Raw genomic sequence first — 20,452 nt, forward strand, 5'->3', positions numbered from 1 at the left:
GTTATGCAACTGCTGTACATGAGCCAACTGGATCTGTCCTGATCTGTCTCTGTGCTTCTCACTGACGTTTACAAACCCAGGTGTCCCACAGACGACAAATGAATAAACCTCTTTAACATCATCCTTGACTTGTTTTTTTCGTGCCATGGAGTTGTGAGCGTTTTGGCTCAAGCAACATTTGTGCTGTTGTGTTTCTCTTGAACTCTTGACTTCAGATCCATAAATCACTGGTCCTATCACCACTTGATGGAGCACATTCAAGGATGATGGGCTCAGGAGAGGGGCAGTTCAGACCTGAAACTGGTTCACACCTGATCGAGTCCTGCTCCCGACGTGAGACTGGTCCAGACCTGAGCGAGTCCTGGTCCACAGAGGGACTGGGCCCATGAGGAGCATGTCCTCCCCAGTGATGGTGTGGTGCTCTCAGGGACAGGCCTGCAGACAGGTGCTCTGTAGAGGCTTCAGTCTGGCTGCTACCAGCCAAGTGGAGGATGGAGCAGTGGAGCGTGGGGCAGTGGGGAGTGTGGGGGTCCGGAGGAGGGGTGTAGATGGACGTGTACGCAGCTTTGAGGAGATCCCTCACACGGGACGCAACGGTTGGGTCAACCTGCTCAAGTTCTGGAGAGAGGATCGCTTCAGACACCTGCACAAGCACATGGAGAAGACCTTCAAGGAGCTGGGACCAATCTACAGGTACCAAGCATTAGAGTGGGGACAGAGGGGACTAAAGGGAGTCTAATAGGGTTATAAAGCAGGCCTAACGGGGGTCTAAGTGGATGTAAAGTCTCTGACATGTCTCTGTGTCTGTGCAGGGAACATGTGGGCACCCAGAACACAGTGAACATCCTATTGCCGGGCGACATCAGTGAGTTGTTCCGGTCCGAGGGGTTGCACCCTCAGAGGATGACCCTCACGGCCTGGGCCACACACCGTGAGATCCGCCAGCACAGCAAAGGGGTCTTCCTCAAGTCAGTATCACATTTTAACCCTTAAATACAGTGGATGGTCAAATGTAATGGACGTGAAGACACTACTGAACATGATCATATATAAGAGTTTTATAAAATTTTTGAGTTTTTTTTTCTTCTCTTTTTTGATTTTGGTCTTTATAATTTAACTTCTTGGTTGGAGACGCGATAACATTTGACATAGAGGTATTCCATAAGTCTTACCTAGCAACTATACAGTAAACAAGGACCAAAACTTGTAAAGTAAATTGCACAATAGTTATGATTAGACAAAGAAACATAATTGGCAACATCTTTATTTGGTTAGATTAAGATTTTAACTGCCATAAAAATATCTTCCTTGTGCATAACTTGTCCCTGCATTTTGTGTGGAACTTTCTCCGTTAATGACATAAGTATTCTGCTTTAAAACTCATCCCTACTTCCTGTATTTTTGTACTTTTCTTGTCATCTTTTTTCCCCACAAACTGACACTTAACTGATGTAAAACTATGAAAAGTCTTTACCACAGATACTATTCCACTAAACAAATAATAATAATCAGAAAAACATTAAACCTCCTATGCACTTTCAACTTGTACATATATACGTCTACACTGTATTTCTTTCTTCCCCTCACAATCAGCCAGCTCGGTGTGCTCTAAACGCCCCTCTCTTCCTTAGAAACGGCAAGGAGTGGCGATCCGACCGCCTGCTGCTCAACAAGGAGGTGATGATGGCCTCCGCTGTACGACGCTTTCTGCCCCTGCTCAACGAAGTGGCCACAGATTTCTGCCAGATGCTGATTGGACGAGTGGAGCGGGAGGGGCGGGGCCAAGGGGGCAGGGGCGGCCTCACCATCGACCCCAGCCCTGACCTCTTTCGTTTTGCCCTGGAAGGTTAGAGCCTGTTTTGTGTGTGTGTGTTTGGACTGTTTAAATACCTTTTTCATAAGATTTAAAGAGTGACTTATAGGAAAATGGCTTAAATTGCTGCATACTTTTACTCCTACTTCAGTAATATCTTGTTTGAAGTAATATTAAGCCTGTCTAAGTCAATAAGAGTAAGTCTATAGGTCTGGCACTGCTCCTTCAGGTATCATTTAGTCAGGATGGAAGTACAGATTATCAAGCAGCCCTCTCTTACAGTTTGTTATTCAGTGCATGCTCTCTGACGTAGATTGTGACGTCTAAGCTTCTATCTGCAGAGTTTTTCTTTAAATCGGCCTTGTCTGTCTCCCTTAGCGATACCACGGTTTCCTTTCAGCTCAGTCTCACCTTTGAAGAACCACAGCTCATTTAGCAAAAAAAGTCATTACCATTTGTGCAGCTCAGTGGGTCAAGGAGAACGCACTTTATCACAGCCCTGTTTGTTTCTGATTTTTTTTTTATGTTTGTTGTGTGCATTTTTAAACACCCAAATCGAAATATTCTTCAAGTTTAACATGACGCTGTATCCGTGGGTTTCAGAGTGATGAAAAATGAGCACCGTTGCCATAGCGTTTGACAATTTTAAACTAAATATTATGTCTTTTGAATAGCGAAAATCCTCAAATGTCATTTATAACAAGAAACTGAAACCTGGGGATAGGGGTTTTCATTCTAAAATTTAAAATTGAACTATATATGCTGTTATTTTGCTTTGAATGTCCCACAGTACGGCTTTAAACTTGTCTGTCTAGATGGAAACAAGAGCATGAGACCACCAGGCCAAGTTAAATAAGGTGTAAGCACATTCATAATTAAGAATCTTGCTTTTCATAGTTGTTTTTTTCCCCGTCGAAACACCTTTAACTGAATAAATAAAAGTAAGTAAAGTAAAAGTATAATGCTGTACTAGGGAACATTCCAGGCAAAGCAATAACATCTCCATGGAGACAAGGTGGCAGACAGCCCACACGTTGGACTTTTAAAAACTCTAAGGCAGAATTTGCTTTTTAATTTCACATTGGGGGTTGTGTAACTTTTCTATTAGCGGAAAATGAACTAAGCCAAGGTTACATCATTCTGTCACTAAATGTTCAGAAAAAGGTTTCATTATTCAATCACACCTTTTCTCTGTCTCGCTTTCCTTTAGGCCAGTTTCTCTTTTGTAGAAACGGTTCTCATTCATTCAGAAAACGTTCATTAACATATCCTGAGCTCAGAGGGTCAAGGAGAACAGGGCCGTATTTAAAATAGACACAACAAACAGGATCAAAGCAGCTGCGTTCTGTCTGCAGTCCTGTCCCTCAGCACCACACGCCGATTAGAAGTGTTTACTATGTGCACACTGCAAAAAGGAACACTTAGATTCATTAAAAGTGCACTGTGTAACCTTTCAAGAGGAGGGTCTGCTATTTACTGTCTCCAGGGAAATGCTATGTTTGGTGTTGGTGTTTTTATTCCTCACAATACCCTGTAAAACATTTATGAGAGGATGCATTCTACTGTCTGAGTCTCCGCAGATCTGATTAGCAACCTGGGCTGTTAGGGGTGCGTTAGTGTCTCCATGGAGATACATAAGTTTAATGCCATACTTTTGAACAATCAGAGAACCTTTATTTGTCCCATAATGGTGAAAATTTAAATTTAAAGGGCCCGTATCACGGTATTTTCTGATCGTTCTAATGTTGTTTCTTCATCACAAACAGACCTGGAGTTGTGTTTTGTTTCAATCACACATGTTTAACACACAAACCCTGCATCTTTAGGCTCAGTTCTTCACTCAAACTGAAAACACTCTGTTCCACCTTGTGATGTCATCATGTGGTAATACAGGAAGTGCTCCACTGTGTTTTTAAACTCCATATGCGTTCACTACAATCATTTGGATAATTTCAGCTCTGGAATTGCCAATCTCAACTAAACAAAAGGTAAAAAAGCAGCTGTTAAGTTGAAAAATACACCACTTCATGACATCACAAGGTGGAACAGAGCATTTTGAGCTTTGGAGATGTAGACAGACTAATAATGTAGGATTACTGAAATGTGTGAATGAAATAAAACACAATTTTTATTTTTATTTTTTTAAATCAAGATATGTTTATTGTTTTCAAGTTATCAAATACAGTCAAAAAGTAATAGAACAAGAACTAACAATACAAAAACAATACAAACATAAAGAAAAAGAACAAAATATAAAACAAAACCCACCCACCCTGTCACCGCACGGGTAAAATATTTATACCGGGTGCTGTATTTATTCACATGCAACTACAGCCCCATGTCTTCTCAAATACATTCATATTTTGATTGAATGAAAATCTATTCTTTTGGGTTTTTTTTTTTTTTTTTTTTTTTTGTGGCACTAAAATGTACATAATCCTCCAAAACACCAAAAAGGGCCAATACAGGGTTTGTTTCCACCCTAGTATTGAATATTTGGGACAGAGTGTTAAAAATTGTGTGTTTTTGACAGGATAACAACATTATAACATGGCTAAAATCTCACAAGAGTGAATTTTTGAGTAATACAGGACCTTTAAAACAGCAAGAGAGTAGAAATAGGCGCTCAAAACACTACACTGTGCAATCCTTTTGTTCTATTCATGTTATTTTAAACAAGTGTGAATGCGTTTTTGTCAGTGCTGTCCTGTTTTATATAGGCCTGTCTGCGCTGTGCCTCTGTTACGTGTGAATACTTCGGAGCATATATGTGTGAGTGTGCGAGTGCCTGATGTCTTTGTTGTCGATTGGGATCAGCAGACGCGCTCGGTTCAAATGTCCATCAGTGTTACAGCTAAAGTAGGAACAGACAGGCGGGAATCTCAGTGCAGTCAGATCTATGTTGTCAATGTGTTTCAGGGACGAGGCGCGAGATGTTTCAGTAGGAGTCGCCCTGCACTGTAAAAACAAGCACTTTGACACAGGGTTTGACGTGTTTCAGATGTATTTTCAGACTGAGAGATGCATAAATACTTTACTGATCCCGAGGGAAACTCCAGTGCGGTTTGTTACTGAATATGACAAACATAAAAGTTATCAGAATGAATAACTTCACTTTCGATGCATTCACTCTATTATATCTATAGCATATTTAGAGCAACACTGTGTAACATTTTAGCCCAAAATAGACTAAAATAAAAGCATGTTGTTGTTTTTTTTTCATTGGGTTGTGTTTATTGCACTTAAAAACTGAAAAAAACATGTGTTTTTACTCTGAATAGTCTCGCATCTCCACAAACCTTACCCTTTTTGTTGTTCCTTTTGCTATAGGATTCCACAGTATGTTATATAAAACGCACCTATGTCTATGGAGAATGTTCCGAAGTATGGTTTTAATTTTCTATTTCCATGGAATTGTTGTCACGTCCAGAATGTTACGTACTGCATCTTTAAAGGTCCTATATTATGCAAAATTGACTCTTGTGGGATTCAAGCTGTGTTATAATGTTGTTACTTCCTCAAAAACAGACCTGGAGTTGTGTTTTGTTTCATTCACACACACAAAATGCTCTGTTCCACCTTGTGATGTCATGAAGTGGTAGTTTTCGAGTTAACAGCTCCTTTTACCTTTATTTCAGTAGAGATTGAAAATTCCAGAGCTGAAATCATCCAAATGATTCTAGTGAAGGTGTGTGGAGTTTAAAAACACAGTGGAGCACTTCCTGTATTACCACATGATGACATCACAAGGTGGAACAGAGTATATTTTTGATGAGGAAACGACATTATGATAACATGGCCCAACAATAATACAACATAAGCCCTTTGAGTTGCTTTAATGTTTAGCTGTGTGAAAATGGCCTGTGTTTTTCTTGTTTTTTTGTTTGCTTGGTGATTCTGGAGAGTTTATTCTTATCTTTTCTAGTAGATATGAACCAGGAGACTCTTGATGATGTGTAGACAGTTGTTAGAAGTGTCCCCAGTAAAAGCAGACCGCTGTGCCTCCTGTAAGCAGCGTCTGTGCTGAAGGTCATGTGACTGTCCAACAGGACCCCATGTATCTGAACCTCCACCTGCTCCGCTGTGAGCTCAGGATCACAGGGTCAAACGGAGGACACGGCTCCTGGGTTTTGGATACACTGCAAAAAATAATATCAGGGTTTAAGTAAGCTTCAAGTAAGAATTTATTTTCTTACTTTAAAGGTCCTGTATTACACAAAATTGACTCCTGTGAGCTTTAAGTCATGTTATAATGTTGTTACCTCCTCAAAAAACAGACCTGGAGTTGTGTTTTGTTTCATTCGCACATGTTTGAGTAACACTTTATTATCAGTCTGTTTACATCTCCAAAGCTCAAAATGCTCTGTTCCACCTTGTGATGTCATGAAGTGTTTTTTAAGTTAACAGCTCCTTTTACCAGAGATGAGAAATTCTAGGGCTTAAATCCTCCAAATGATTCTAGTGAAGGTATAAAGAGTTTAAAAACACAGTGGAGCACTTCCTGTATTACCACATGACATCACAAGGTGGAACAGAGTGTTTTCTATTTGAGAGAAGAGTGCAGTAAGACAAAAGTCAAATCAGGATAATCTATTCTTACTTCAGCAAACTCTATGAGTTGCTAAAAGTTTTTCATTTATTCATCTTTTTAATGATTCCCGTGATTATTTACATTGTAGATTCTCAATGAAGGCATCAAAACTATAAATGTGAAATGAAATAAATAAAATAAATAATAATAATATTAATAAAATGAAATAAATGAACATGTGGAATGCAGCAAAAAAAAAAAGAATTCATAATAACTCAACTCATGTTTTAGATTAAAAACGAAAAATTTAAAGAAGCCTTTGCTTTGAGCCCTGGTTTGACCCTGATGCAGCAGACCTTTGAAAAACATAAACATAAAGCTGATGGAGGAAAGGCCAAGAGTTTACAGCATCAACAAAGCAAATGGTGGACACTTCGAGGATTTGTGTATAAAAAGCTGATTTATTTAACTTTCTTCTTTACTACAATTCCATATATTTGATGTTTTCTATTTGTATTTAAAACATAGACAATAGCATTATTATTATTATTATTATTATTATTATTATTATTATTATTATTATTATTATTATTATTTTCCAGTGTAAGAATCTTTACTCTGATCAGTGCCGGTGTTTAGTGCTGCTATTTTACTTGTCTCCTTGAAAATGTCCTCTGTCTGTCCTCCTCTTTCTGTCTCACCCTCTCACCCCCATCCCCCTCTCTTTCCCTCCTTCTCTCTTACCCTCCCACCCCTTTCTCCCTCCTTCTCTCCTACCTTCTCACCTCTCTCTCTCCCTCCTTCTCTTACCCTCCCACCCCTCTCTCTCCCTCCTTCTCTCCCACCCCTTTCTCTCACTCCTTCTCTCCTACCCTCCCACCTCTCTCACCCCTCTCTTCTTCTCTCCTCCCCTCCCACCCCTCTCACCTCTCTTTCTCCCTCCTCCTCTCCTCTCCTCCCCTCCCACCCCTCTCACCCTCCAGCCAGTTGTCACGTCCTCTACGGGGAGCGTATCGGCCTTTTCTCCGCCTCTCCGTCGCTGGAGTCTCAGAAGTTTATCTGGGCGGTGGAGAGGATGCTGACCACCACTCTGCCTCTGCTGTTCCTGCCCCCTCGCCTGCTCCTCCTCATCGGCGCTCCCCAGTGGACCCAGCACGCCAAAGCATGGGACCACATCTTCAGCCATGGTAACGTTTTAATAACTGATAACGAATAGAAAATATGTGGAAATATAAAATATATTACTCTCCACACCGCGGCTTTTGTGTGAGGAGTTTTAGGTTCTCCATAGCTTCTTCTGACCAAACCTGGCACTAGGTCTGGAAGCAGGTCATGTATGATCACCTGACCCGTCAAACAAGCTGCCCCGGTGCTTTGAAAGATCACAATTCTCACATACAGAGGGCACATTTCCATAAAAGTAAATCTAAACCCTGTCCAACACTAATGAGAAGCTTATCACTGTTTTATGTAATGAAATGGTAAATAGTAAATCAATAGTCACATGTTTATATTGCACTTTTCTACCCCCAGAACCCTCAAAACGGTTTACACCAAGGACCTACTCACCCATTCATACACACATACATTAATTTATTCATTCATACATTCAATTGTATTTATATAGCACCGTTAAATACAACTTGAGCTGACCAAAGTGCTTCAAATATACAATATACAGATAATACGATACATTAGTGTAAACGGACAATGGGGTTGAAGTGGGTTAAACGTTTTGCCCAAGAACAAAATGACAGTATTCATTTGTGGAAGCTGGAATCGCACCGTCAAACTATGCGTCAGTGGATTTAACCGCTCGACCGATGACGTTTATGTCGAGAGCGGGATTTGAACCACAAACCTCCAGATTCTATCAACTGAGCCTCTGTAATGTGAAAATAAACATCGTGGCACCATATTAAACCTCAATATCATGGCTGTCATTTGTTATTGGTGAATTATAATAAAACGTTAGTCTTATATGTACAATTCTATGTATTTTTCACTCTGTAGTCAGTGGTGTTAAACTAATATAGTAGCCACAGCTGCCCTGAGACAGACTGAAAGAAGTGAGGCTGCAAATCTGCGGCATTGGACCCTCCAGACACACACCTCAAGCAGCTAAACTATCAAAATATCCCCATAATAAAAGATATAACCGTCAGGAACGACCCTTTTTATTCCTCACGTCGCTTATTTAAAAATTACAGATCGGTAACAGTTTGGAAATAGAAAATTACACACATATTATCTTCAGTTTGTGCGTCGTCTCACTCTCAGTTCGTCCCGTTTGTTGTAGCTGAGTCACGGATCCAGAAGGGCTACCAGCGCCTGTCCTCCTCCAGAGAGCAGGGGTCATCCACAGCGACCAGCAGGGGGCAGTATCCAGGAGTTTTAGGTCAGCTGATGGAGAAGGGACAGCTGTCTTTGGACCTCATCAAAGCCAATCTGACCGAGCTGATGGCCGGAGGGGTGGACACAGTACGTTTATGATTTAAACATTAACTCTATGCAGGTTTTTACTGGTTTATGTTTGAATTTATTGAGCCGATCCACATGAAACTAAATAAAACAAAAATTCTGAATTATTCTGATTAAATCATTTTCTCACAAACCTATAATAAAAGCTGTTAATTGTCCATAGTTATATTGGTCCCTGCCTTAAACATAATCAAAATACTAATCAAAAACTACTTTATAAACACAACTTATCCAAACAGAAATGGGGAAAAAAAACACATTAAAGCACATGATCCATCAGACTGCTTTTCACTAAAACATAGTAAACATAATTACATTTAACAAATTACTACAAATCTTGCCTATATTTTTAATTTTGATGAAGTTTATTGTTTTAGTTCCTGGTTGGACACAGATATGACAAACATAATGCAAACAAGAGCTAAAAATTGTGTCTAAATTACACAATAGTTATGATTAGACTAATATAAATAAATGACAACGTTTATGCTGTTAAATGAAGGTTTAAACTGCTTTTCTAGAGCATCAATTGTCTCTTGTAGATCTCAGTACCTACTACTTCCTGTATTTTTGTATTTTTCTGCTCAAGCTTTTTTTCTACACACTGCCATTTTCCTGATGTAAAACTATTATACATACAGTGTTACCAGGTAGACCATTTTCCCACAGACTAGAGGTATTTTCCATGTAAAACTGTATTAATTTTAGAATAATCCAATCGAAAGTTTTGAATTTTAGTGACAAGTCTTGATATTTAAAGCCTCCGTGCTATGAGGAGCTTCTATTTGTGTGAGAGGGAGGAGAGGGGGCAGTGCTACTTTTATAAATACAGAGGAAACTGCAGCTGTGCCATATGTTTTGCGGGTGTTGGGAGGTTTCTCAGACGCTCTTGTTCGGGTTGGGCAACTGGCATCTCTGAAAACATATTTACCACAAGTACTGCCTCACCAAATCATAATTACAAACACTTAAAAACCACTGAACCCACTCTTGGTCATCTCCTCTTGTCGCAGACTGCTGTCCCTCTGCAGTTCGCTCTCTTTGAACTGGGTCGAAACCCCGACGTGCAGGAGGAGGTGAGGAAACAGGTGAAGCAATCGTGGGCTAAAGCCGGGGGTGATCCTCAAGTAGCTCTACAGGGGGCGCCACTCCTCAAAGCCACCATCAAGGAGATACTCAGGTACGTACTAACAGAGGCGGAAAACAGGTTGAAATGCATTTAAGTTATACAGTACTTTTACATAAGAGTGGGCCAATTTAGAGCTTTATAATATAGAGGTATAATGTACAGTTGTCATGGGTTAAAGAGAGATGAAAATGCAGTACTGTTGCCATGGAAATTCACAAAAACAAATGACGAAAAGTGCTAAAACTCTACTAATAGGCCCAATTTGAATGGGGGAGGTGACGGCATTGGTGAATGACAGGCAGGGTTCGTTTGTGTTGGGAGAAGTGGGTTGAATATGTAAATCTAGAAATGCCCAATTTTATTTAAGAATATGACTAAATGGAAGATTGATGTGCAATTTGTGGTCTCTCCATTTTGTTCCATTTATGTTATGTGGTGGTGGTGCAGTGGTGTGTGGTGGTTCTGGTGGAAATGGTGCGAGTGGTTGTTGGGAGGAGAAAAAAATGTGTATGTTAAAAGTCCCCACCCTTGTAAAACACTAAAATTCATAAATAAAGAATAAAAAAAAAACAAAAAAACAACACTAATAATAAACAGGAAGAAACCTATGAATACACTGCATTCACGATTTTGAATTGGATTTTGTCAAATGGAAAGCCAGGACCAGTTCAACACAATGGGGAAATATCCAAACAGAAAATCCACAAAAATATCCCCAGATATTAAACATGAAATTGAACAATACAAAAATTATTAGAATGGCTCACTTGAATCACTTTTAGACTGTATTTTTCCACCTTTGTTCATTTGTGCCGACGAAGAAGACGTCTTTTTGTGACCCAGAAATTACAAATATATTAAAATTCCTCAACCCCAGTTTTAAAATATTCAAAGGGTTTCAGATGGATGCAAAATCAGGACTGTTGCCGTATCAATTAACAATTCAAATAGTCTAATCCTCAAAAAAGCACCTATACAACAATAAACTGAAGTCCATGACGTTTTAAGAGTTATATTATCCATTTATTACCTATTAATTACTTTGATAATAAAGTACTTAGACTAAATCATGTGTATAATGGTCCGACACGCCTTAGAGCAGCTCGACACATCGCGTTTCATTGTTGTGAAGAAAACCCTGCTCCTTCAGATCAATACAATCTCTCAGGTGACAGCAGCAGTTGGAGACGTTTGACTCACACAGACGGGAGACAGGACAAATGACTATCGATCATTATTAGGACATAAACAGTAATGTGTGGACAGACTGACTGGACTCGTGTGATGTGAGCAGGTTGTATCCAGTCGGCATCACGGTGCAGCGATATCCAGTCAGAGATATCATCATCCAGAACTACCACATACCCGCCGGGGTGAGTACAAATATATGTTTACACTATCACAGTTATATATAGTGTTTTTCCACGTTCAAGGCCCTCAAAGCACTTTATATGAAGGAACCACTCAGTGTACACAGACTCTGGGGACGAGGTGGGTTAAGTGTCTTGCCTAAGGACGCAATGACAGTTTATAGTATCTGTGGGAGTTGGATTTGCACCACCAACCTGTGGGTCAGTGGATCTGCCCGCTCTGCTAATGATGTTAATGATGAGAGCGGGATTCGAACTGACAACCTTCGGATAGGTTCAAATAACTCTCTACTAACTGAGCCACGGTTTGTCCAGATGTGAGGAAATACTGTATGTTTAAGTCAAATACTGCGTTTACAGATAGCATTTGAAGTACTGGTTTATTCTTCATTACATAACTTTGGACAGTTTATACCACATATGTCAAACTCAAGGACCGGGGGCCAAATGCGGCCCGCCACGTCATTTTATGTGGCCCGCGAGAAGGTAAATTAAGGCTTGACTGTCATTTTAAAATAAGTCTGTACTGCTTTAATGTTTGCATCGACAATAAACTTATGAGATTTTCCCAACAAGTGACACTGAGAAATATTTGCAAATAATCATCCCAAATTGTTCAGGAAGAGGAAAATTGTCGGCATGGAAGGCAGTTTCAAGAAAGGTGCTAAAGGTGAATACAAGTTTGTGCTTTAAGGAAGAAAATCTGTATGTTTTTTGTGTTATGAGGTGGGGTCGGTACAATTTACGTCGACATTTTGACACCAAACACGGAGCTAAGTATGAAAAAGAAAAACAACAAATTGTCCAATAATTAAAATGCTAAAAAAGACACACTTTTAAAAATGTCAGTTTATCAGGAAATACACAGTTACGCAGACACGTAATATTTGCAACTTGAATAAGTAATAAATACAGAAACGGTTATTTAACAAGTTTAAAAGTAGTTACATTTATTTTACATGACATTCGGTTGCATTTAGTGACATTTATCCTGCCGCACAGTCACATCTGGCCCTTGATGGTGGCCATTTTGCTGATGTGGCCCTCGGTGAAAATGACACCTCTGGTTTATACGATGATCATGTGGTTTATGTTGTCCTTTTTTGGTTTTCAAGATGGTCCAATCAGAAAGCAGAATGATCCTCACGTGAGTTTCTCGTTTGGTTTGCCAGTTTAAATCCTGAAATCCAGTTGGTTTAAACCTAAAATGTGTCTCTCTGATCTAAACGTCCACTACCTGAACCCCAAAACCTGCAGCTAATCATGACTCATTGCTAGTGCAGCCTTTGCAGCTCAGTGAGTGAAATCGGGAGGTGCTGAGCTTTCACATGAGGCCTGTTCATACACGGAGAATGAGAAATACTTGCGTCTTTGTGTTCTCTATACTCAGGGTAAGACTCTCGCAACATGAGTTCACCTGTGACTTTTTCCCCTCCCTATAATGACACAGTTTTGTTTTATTTTTTCTTGTTTTTTTGTTTTTTTAGAAATCGATAAGCGATAACAATAATACATCTTTGTACCCTAGACAGCGGTCCAGGCCTGTTTGTACCCGATGGGGCGGAGCGCAGAGGTGTTCCCTGACCCCCTGCGATTCGATCCGGGCCGGTGGGCGAGCAGAGGAGAGGAGGCGGGTACAGGCACAGAGGGGGCGGGGTTTCGGTCTTTGGCGTTTGGCTTCGGGTCGAGGCAGTGTGTGGGGAGACGGATCGCGGAGAATGAGATGCAGCTGCTCCTGATGCATGTAAGGATGGAGTTTATTTACTGTTCATCCATATAAACACAAATGCAGTAATGTATACAACTTTAATTCAAATATTTAAATATGAATTGGCAAAATGTTTCTATTTTTTAAAAGGCACTTAAAAGACAATAGGGAATCATTCACAAACACACGCTCTTTTATTCACAAGTGTATGCATCCACTGTAGGGAAGGTGGGTAAAGTGTCTTGCACAGAGACACACAACAACAGTATGCACAAATGGGTGCAGAAATAGAATCAGGAACCTTCATTTTAGAGCACAAATGTTCAAATAGTTAACATACATGATCATTCACACAGACAAAGGCTCTCTCTTTTCTGCATCACTCGAGGAAAAACAAAAACACAACTCTACCCACACCAGTCCGTCTTTCCCTCTACTTAATAATAATAATAATAATAATAATAATAATAATAATAATAATAATAATAATAATAATAATAATAATAATAATAATAATAATAATAATAATAATGCACGCTTCATTCCCTAGATTCCCAGAGTGCTACAATAAAACAAGAACTTTAATTGTTAAATGCTAAAACATCAACAATAAGCTTTTCTAAATAAAAAGGTCTTTAGATTAGCTTTTTTTAAAAAGTCCAGTCTCTGTGTGGGTCTCAGCTGGACAGGGAGGCAACTGCTCCCTACTCCCTTCTACTATTTGACTTTATCCTGTAAAGTGTTTTTATGCAAAATCATTTACCAGTATTAGTAAGAATTTTTTGCTTAACAAGATAAAAAGGGGTAATTTTAGTTGAGATAAGGCAAAAACAAGTCTGACCTCTGAATGATCGAAGTCAAGTATTTAATGACTCCAACACCCAGTTTATCAAATCTAAAAACAACAGTGAACTCAACTCATCTTAACACCAACAAACTCGTCTGTGTAATTTATTTATTTTTTATTTATTTATTTATAGCGGACAGTGCATGTTGACCAACAGTAACTGTTTAACATGCCAGAATTAGCCAAGAGGCTAGTTTTCATCTGTTGTCCGTTGCCATGATGTACAGATGGCTCCTTGCAAATTTAAATAATTTACAGAGGACACAGAATAAAATAAAAATAAAAATAATAATCCCTCAGTCGTCCAGGTCTGATCCATAATTTCAGCTGAAACTGGAGACAATAGATGTTTACAGTTCCAGGCAGTGTCCAGCAGGAGTAATCTGACCAGAACTGAAGAAGCGACTTGGATGAGCAGCGAAACGTCTTCACTCCTCCAACATTTTGTCCAGTTCACAGATTTAAACTTCGTCTTTTGCTGCCTCCAAGATTCATTCAGTCATTTTTTGCAGTGATTATGAATCTCCTCCATGTTTGTTTTGGTCTAGATCCTGCTGAACTTCCACTTGACGGTGCCGTGTCCAGACGACTTGGAGACCACGTACACTTTAATCCTCCAGCCGCGGGTTCCTCCCAGAATCACGTTCAACAAGCTCTGATTCAGCTCATAACAAACACAGCTCAAGTTATGACTGTCTCAGTCCTGAATTATTGTCAACTCAAATCGCTGTGAATGTCATTTTAAGTGGTGCTTTTACAACTGATGAATAAAACCTGTTTGAAAAGCTGCACTATGTAACTTTTCAGCGTCTGTGTGCACTGGTGTATGAATATGTGAGCGAACGAGTGAGTGATTCCTTGATTTAAATCGCTTTGAATGCCTTGAACGTGGAAAAAATGATACATCAAAATGTGACCACCCCCAGTTTCCATGGGGATGTCCCACAGTACGGCATTAAACTTATTTATCTGGCATTTATTCCATTTATAGCTAAGAAAAATATGTTGTTATATGTCTTCTTTATGTGAGCGGGATCTCCTATGTACAGATCTGACCTGTAACTTGATCAGAATGTATCACCTCCTTATCTCCTTGAAGATAGATGTGTTTAATGCCATATTGTGGAAAATAACATTTCCGTGGAGACAAGCAGGTAGTGGAAAATCCATCAGAAAAGTTGCATAATCCGGCTAGACTGTAGTCCCCTTTGAATTATAATGCTTTATCCGCTGTGTTTGTTGAGTTTTTATTAATATATTCTTGTTTCTAAGCAACAGCACAGGTATTTTTATTAGTTTAAACCCACTTCCTCTTTTTTTTACACAACTAATTTCAACTTTAAACAAAAAGAGAAAATATTTTTACTTCTAACACTGTACAAGCGAACAAATCTCACTCTTTAGAGGCAAAAATCACTGTTTTGTGTTAATTACTCCACTCTGTAACTTTCCAAATACATTCATAAAAAAGGACAAAATGTTTCTTAAATCCTTCAGTCTGTGTACACAAGGTGGCGCTGGTCAGACCCCTGTTTTATGTCTGTTTGTCTGGACCCTCCCCTTATTCCTCTGGCCCTTCACCATGGATCCAACAGGTGCGTCACTGCATCTTCAAATATTTATGATTTTTATAGCCACTGTGATTGTATTTGTAGTAGTAGCAGTAGCAGCTGAAGCAGTAGTAGTAGTAGTGGTACATAGTTGTCAGCAGTAGTAGTATTTTAAGGCAAATATTTGTAAGTTTGTAGTTTAATCTGTTAGCTATTAACTTGCCTGTGTATTTCTGACTTTTACCCCGTCATGGTTCATTTAAAAGTATGTGGCGGTAGTAGTAGTAGTAGTAGTAGTAGTAGTAGTAGTAGTAGTAGTAGTAGTAGTAGTAGTAGTAGTAGTAGTAGTAGTAGTAGTAGTAGTAGTTGTGGTGTTTTTAGTACAAAAAATCATATTAATCTTAACAAACATGTGAAGTTAATTTGTATAATCTTTACTTATTTTTGAATGAATAGTTTTATCTGTTATCACCTAGGCAACACATGACCTTTGCACTTTTATGGCTGCTGCTTTTAAACGTATGTGGAGGTACGTTGAAGTAGTAGTAGTTTTGAGTTAGCAGTAGTAGTAGTAGAAGTATTAGTTTTGATAGATTATTGAAGAAACGTCATTTATTATGTTGCATTTTTTATATTTTACTGCAAAAAATCTGTGGAGCTATTCTATGTTATGCGACAGTGACCTTTGAACCGTCATGGCGTAAACATTAAACAGATATGTGCGCATGTATGTGGTGGTAATAGTACGAGCTGCAGTATTAATAGAAGTAATAAGTAGTAATCTTGAATCTGCTTTTATCTGTGAGATATTAACTGCCTCGCTCATTAAACCTTGACCTTTACACCGTCAGGGCAGCATTGTGAGGTTGCCGGTTTGAATCCCGTGAATAAGCGTGATGTCGTTGTGTCCTTGGTCAAGGCACTTAACCCACCTCGTCCCCGGTGTCTGCGTACACTGGTGTATGACTGTGTGTGTAAGTGAGCGAGTGGTTTCTTGGTGTAAAACGCATTGAGTGACGTGAAAGTGGAAAAGCGATGTATAAAAATGTGACTGTCCGTGGCTGCTTCACATTTAAGCATCTCTGGGCACGTGTAAGTAGTTAGTAGCAGTAGCAGTAACGATTTTTTGTAAGATAATTGGGTGACAAAAATAAATAAATAATAAAAAAATAAAAAACAAAAAAAATGAATAAATAAATAATTCACTATTTGCAATTTTTACATTTTAGCTTAAAAAAAGTTGCTTATCTGGAAGCTACTCTGCATTATGTAACACTGACCTTTGAACCATCATGGCTGAAACATATATACATGTACAGGAAGTAGTCGTATTAGTAGTACTAGTAGTATCAATAGTAGTAGTAGCAGTCGTAAAAAGTGCTGCGTAAATATCATTCAGTATTATTTATTTGTAGCAGTTGCAGTGGTGATTATTTTATTGGATTGAGGAAAACTATTCATTTTTAGATTAGCCTTGTTATAAAAGAAATTTATAGTAGTAGTAGTAGTAGTAGCAGTAATACGCAAATTGTACAGAAAAGTAGTTAAACATTAGATATTGTTTAGCTTATTTTTTATTGTTTATTGCAAAAAATGTGTTGGTATGTACATTTACCTGGTCTATATAACATTGACCTTTGACCTCTGATGGCTCATAGACTTAAACATCTGCTATACGGGCCTGGGTGATGCAGTGGACTTTTTCTCATGTCGTCTCTGCAGGTTAAAGTCTGTGTGTTCTTTGGCTAAACATTTACACCTCTATCTGTGTCACCTTGAGTTCATAACTGTAACTTAATACAGCGATGGGGATATGCTGAGTACTGATGAGCTTTAGCAGTAACATTTCATAAACTGTGTCAGCGAAACCAGAGGAGCTTATCACAGAGAGACCAAAGTCCAGAAATTAAAATAGCATTCACAGTTATAACATGTTGTATTGATAGTTTAAAATTAGAGGTAGATTTTGTAAGAAAATTAGGAAAAAGTACGACATTTGAACCTGTTTTGGACATTTTGGGCTCATTATATACGCTATGATGAGAGCACATGGACTTTCCCTCTACTGTTGCACTAAAGAGTTGAGCAGTTTAAATGAGGCTTAAACAATAGCTGCTAGCTTCAAGAGCGATGAAATGATCAGAATGAATCAGTAAAAGTTTTATATACTTTAAAAATCACTGAGGAGGAAGGTGGAATCAATTGTTTGGACTCCAGAAGCATAGACTGTATATATAAATGGACATAGCTAACGCACTAGTCGCTACGTTCCAAATAGAAAGTGAGTATAGTTGTGTTTCCGGCTCCATCGGCTCCAATTCACTTCATATTGAAAAACTGTCGCCCCTCTCTCTGTCACTGCTGCTGTCAAACTCGTCATTTTAGTCTTAAAATATTCGTATTAATTGGCGCTACATGATCCTGGTGTTTTTATTTGGTGATTTTGTCAGTAATGAGGTGTCTTCCTTACCTGAGATCGCTCCAGCTAGCGTTAGCAACAGGTTTGATTGACAGCTAAACCAGCGGTGTGGGCGGGAAGAGGCGTTACCTTCAACAGCTTTGCTCCGGATTGGCTCTTTAGTTGCTATGGTACTTTTTTTTTGCCCTCCCTCTGAGTTATGAGGGAGATGTAAAGGAACCTCTTGGGGGTGTCAGTTATGTCATTTGTGCTGTTTTTTACAAAAATCTAAAAATTATAGTATATATCTGCTATTTTTTCTGATCGATAATAATCATTATATTTTTCTGGTCATTATCCATGCATTTTTACTCACAAAAAACGTTTGTATGGTGAATTATGCACAATCTTGCGGGTGTTTTTTTGGGGGTCTGATTGTGAATATATGTGTCTTACGACTATTGGTTGATTAAACTAAAGGGGGCGGTCCCTTAATTTATATAAGGGGAAAGGAAGGGGCTGTCCTCATACCTGAAGAAGGTCAGAGCGACCAAAACGTTGTACGGAATAAAACTGCATTAAGAGTGAGACAGTGTGCGGGAGTTTCTTTTATTCTTCAGATAAAGTGCTCCACCTCCTACACACCTGTCGCCCAGTCAGGTGTGCAGAGTTTACAAAGAAACTCAGTCGGAATTCCAAATATGGAAGTCGGCTCCAAATTGGCCTCTATAACTGTTAGCCTCGATGAGACTGGTGCCGAACACTACGGATGACGTCACTCGAACTTATTCCTCTTTTTTATACAGTCTATGTCCAGAAGAGGAGACAAGTGTGACTGAAACAGCATTAAACATAAAATAACTTAGATATATTTGTAAGGAAGCTTGTAATTTACCATAAATTCCGGACTACAGAGCGCATCTCATTAAAAGCCACACACTCTAATTTTAGAGAGAAAATCAGTTTTGTACTTGTATAAGCCGCACCGGATTTTAAGCCGCAGGTATCCCACGTAGTAATATGAAAAAATAGCTAAAAACGTTCATTATATCTTCTTATTACTGTAAGAAATGAGTTGACAGCGAGTGACAAGCAGGAACAACATCCACTATTTTCACTTTTATGTATATACAGAGAACAAAAAAACAATTTATTATATGAGATATTTACACAGAAAGATACTACATGTGAGGATTTTTTTTTTTTTAAACTTTTTTTAAATTTAATTCGCGTAACATAAACAAATATATTACATTACATACGTATTGCTAATCCCCTCCCTGAACCGCTACCTTAACATGGTGGAGGGGTTTCAGTGCCCGAATGATCCTGGGAGCTATGTTGTCGGGGGCTTCATGCCCCTGGTAGGGTCACCCATGGCAAACAGGTCCTGGGAAATGGGTCTGACTAAGAGCGGTTCAGAAGCCCCTTATGACGAGTGCAAAAACAAGGCCGTTTACGTCGACCGGACCGGCGTTACCGGGGCCCCACCCTGGAGCCAGGCCTGGGGTGGGTGCTCGACAGCAGGCGCCTGGTAGCCGGGCCTTTCCCCACGGGGCCTGGCCGGGCTCAGCCCGAAGGAGTGACGTTGGGCCGTCCTCATGTGGACCCACCACCCGCAAGAGGATCCGTAAGGGGCCGGTGCTTGAAGATCTGGGCGGCAGTCGAAGGCGAGGGCCTCGACGACCGGATCTCTGGACATGGAGACTGGCTCTGCGGACATGGAATGTTACCTCGCTGGGGGGGAAGGAGCCGGAGCTTGTGCAGGAGGTTGAGCGTTACCGACTAGATATAGTCGGCCTCGCCTCCACGCACAGTTTGGGCTCTGGAACCCAACTTCTTGAGAGGGGCTGGACTCTCCATTTCTCTGGCGTTGCCCGCGGGGAGAGGCGGCGAGCTGGTGTGGGCTTGCTCATTGCCCCACAGCTCAGCCGCTGCGTGTTGGGGTTCACTCCGGTGAACGAGAGGGTCGCATCCCTGCGCCTTCGGGTCAGGGACAGGTCTCTCACTGTTGTGTTGGCCTACGGGCCAAACAGCAGTGCAGAGTACCCGGCCTTCTTGGAGTCCCTGGGAGGGGTACTAGACAGTGCACCAACCGGGGACTCCATTGTTCTCCTGGGCGTCTTCAACGCCCATGTGGGTAACGACAGTGACACCTGGAGGGGCGTGATTGGGAAGAACGGCCTCCCTGATCTGAACCCGAGTGGTGTTTTGTTATTGGACTTCTGTGCTAATCACAGTTTGTCCATAACAAACACCATGTTCGAGCACAAGGGTGTCCATCGGTGCACGTGGCACCAGGACACTCGGAGGTTGATGATCGACTTTGTTGTTGTGTCATCTGACCTCCGACCGCGTGTCCTGGACACTCGGGTGAAGAGAGGGACTGAGCTGTCAACCGATCATCACCTGGTGGTGAGTTGGATCCGCTGGCGGAGGAGGAAGCCGGACAGACCTGGCAGGCCCAAGCGTATTGTAAGGGTCTGTTGGGAACGTCTGGCGGAGCCTTCTGTCAGAGGGGTCTTCAACTCACACCTCCAGGAGAACTTCTCCCTGATCCCGGGGGGAGGTTGGAGACATGGACTCCGAGTGGGCCATGTTCTCCACCTCTGTTGTCGATGCGGC

At 40.3% G+C, this 20,452-nt stretch overlaps 2 protein-coding genes across 2 annotated transcripts in view; both read left to right on the top strand.

The window, feature by feature from the left end:
• Positions 1 to 348: 348 nt before the first annotated feature.
• LOC117384256 (cytochrome P450 11B, mitochondrial) lies at positions 349 to 14,573 on the top strand. Its single transcript, XM_033981542.2, has 9 exons — positions 349 to 693; positions 813 to 968; positions 1,632 to 1,846; positions 7,328 to 7,531; positions 8,644 to 8,825; positions 9,839 to 10,005; positions 11,249 to 11,327; positions 12,853 to 13,068; positions 14,428 to 14,573. The coding sequence occupies exons 1-9, from the start codon at positions 386 to 388 to the stop codon at positions 14,536 to 14,538; spliced, it is 1,638 nt and encodes a 545-aa protein (XP_033837433.2). The 5' UTR covers positions 349 to 385; the 3' UTR covers positions 14,539 to 14,573.
• An 886-nt stretch (positions 14,574 to 15,459) lies between these two features.
• pklr (pyruvate kinase L/R) overlaps positions 15,460 to 20,452 on the top strand; it is a 55,802-nt gene continuing 50,809 nt past the window's right edge. Inside the window, exon 1 of the mRNA XM_033981029.2 lies at positions 15,460 to 15,474. Within this exon, the coding sequence (XP_033836920.2) occupies positions 15,462 to 15,474 (13 nt within the window). The 5' untranslated portion in view covers positions 15,460 to 15,461. The remainder of the gene's footprint in view (positions 15,475 to 20,452) is intronic.

Source organism: Periophthalmus magnuspinnatus, chromosome 16 (assembly GCF_009829125.3).
Source record: "Periophthalmus magnuspinnatus isolate fPerMag1 chromosome 16, fPerMag1.2.pri, whole genome shotgun sequence".
In the NCBI taxonomy this organism is placed as follows: Eukaryota; Metazoa; Chordata; class Actinopteri; order Gobiiformes; family Gobiidae; genus Periophthalmus; species Periophthalmus magnuspinnatus.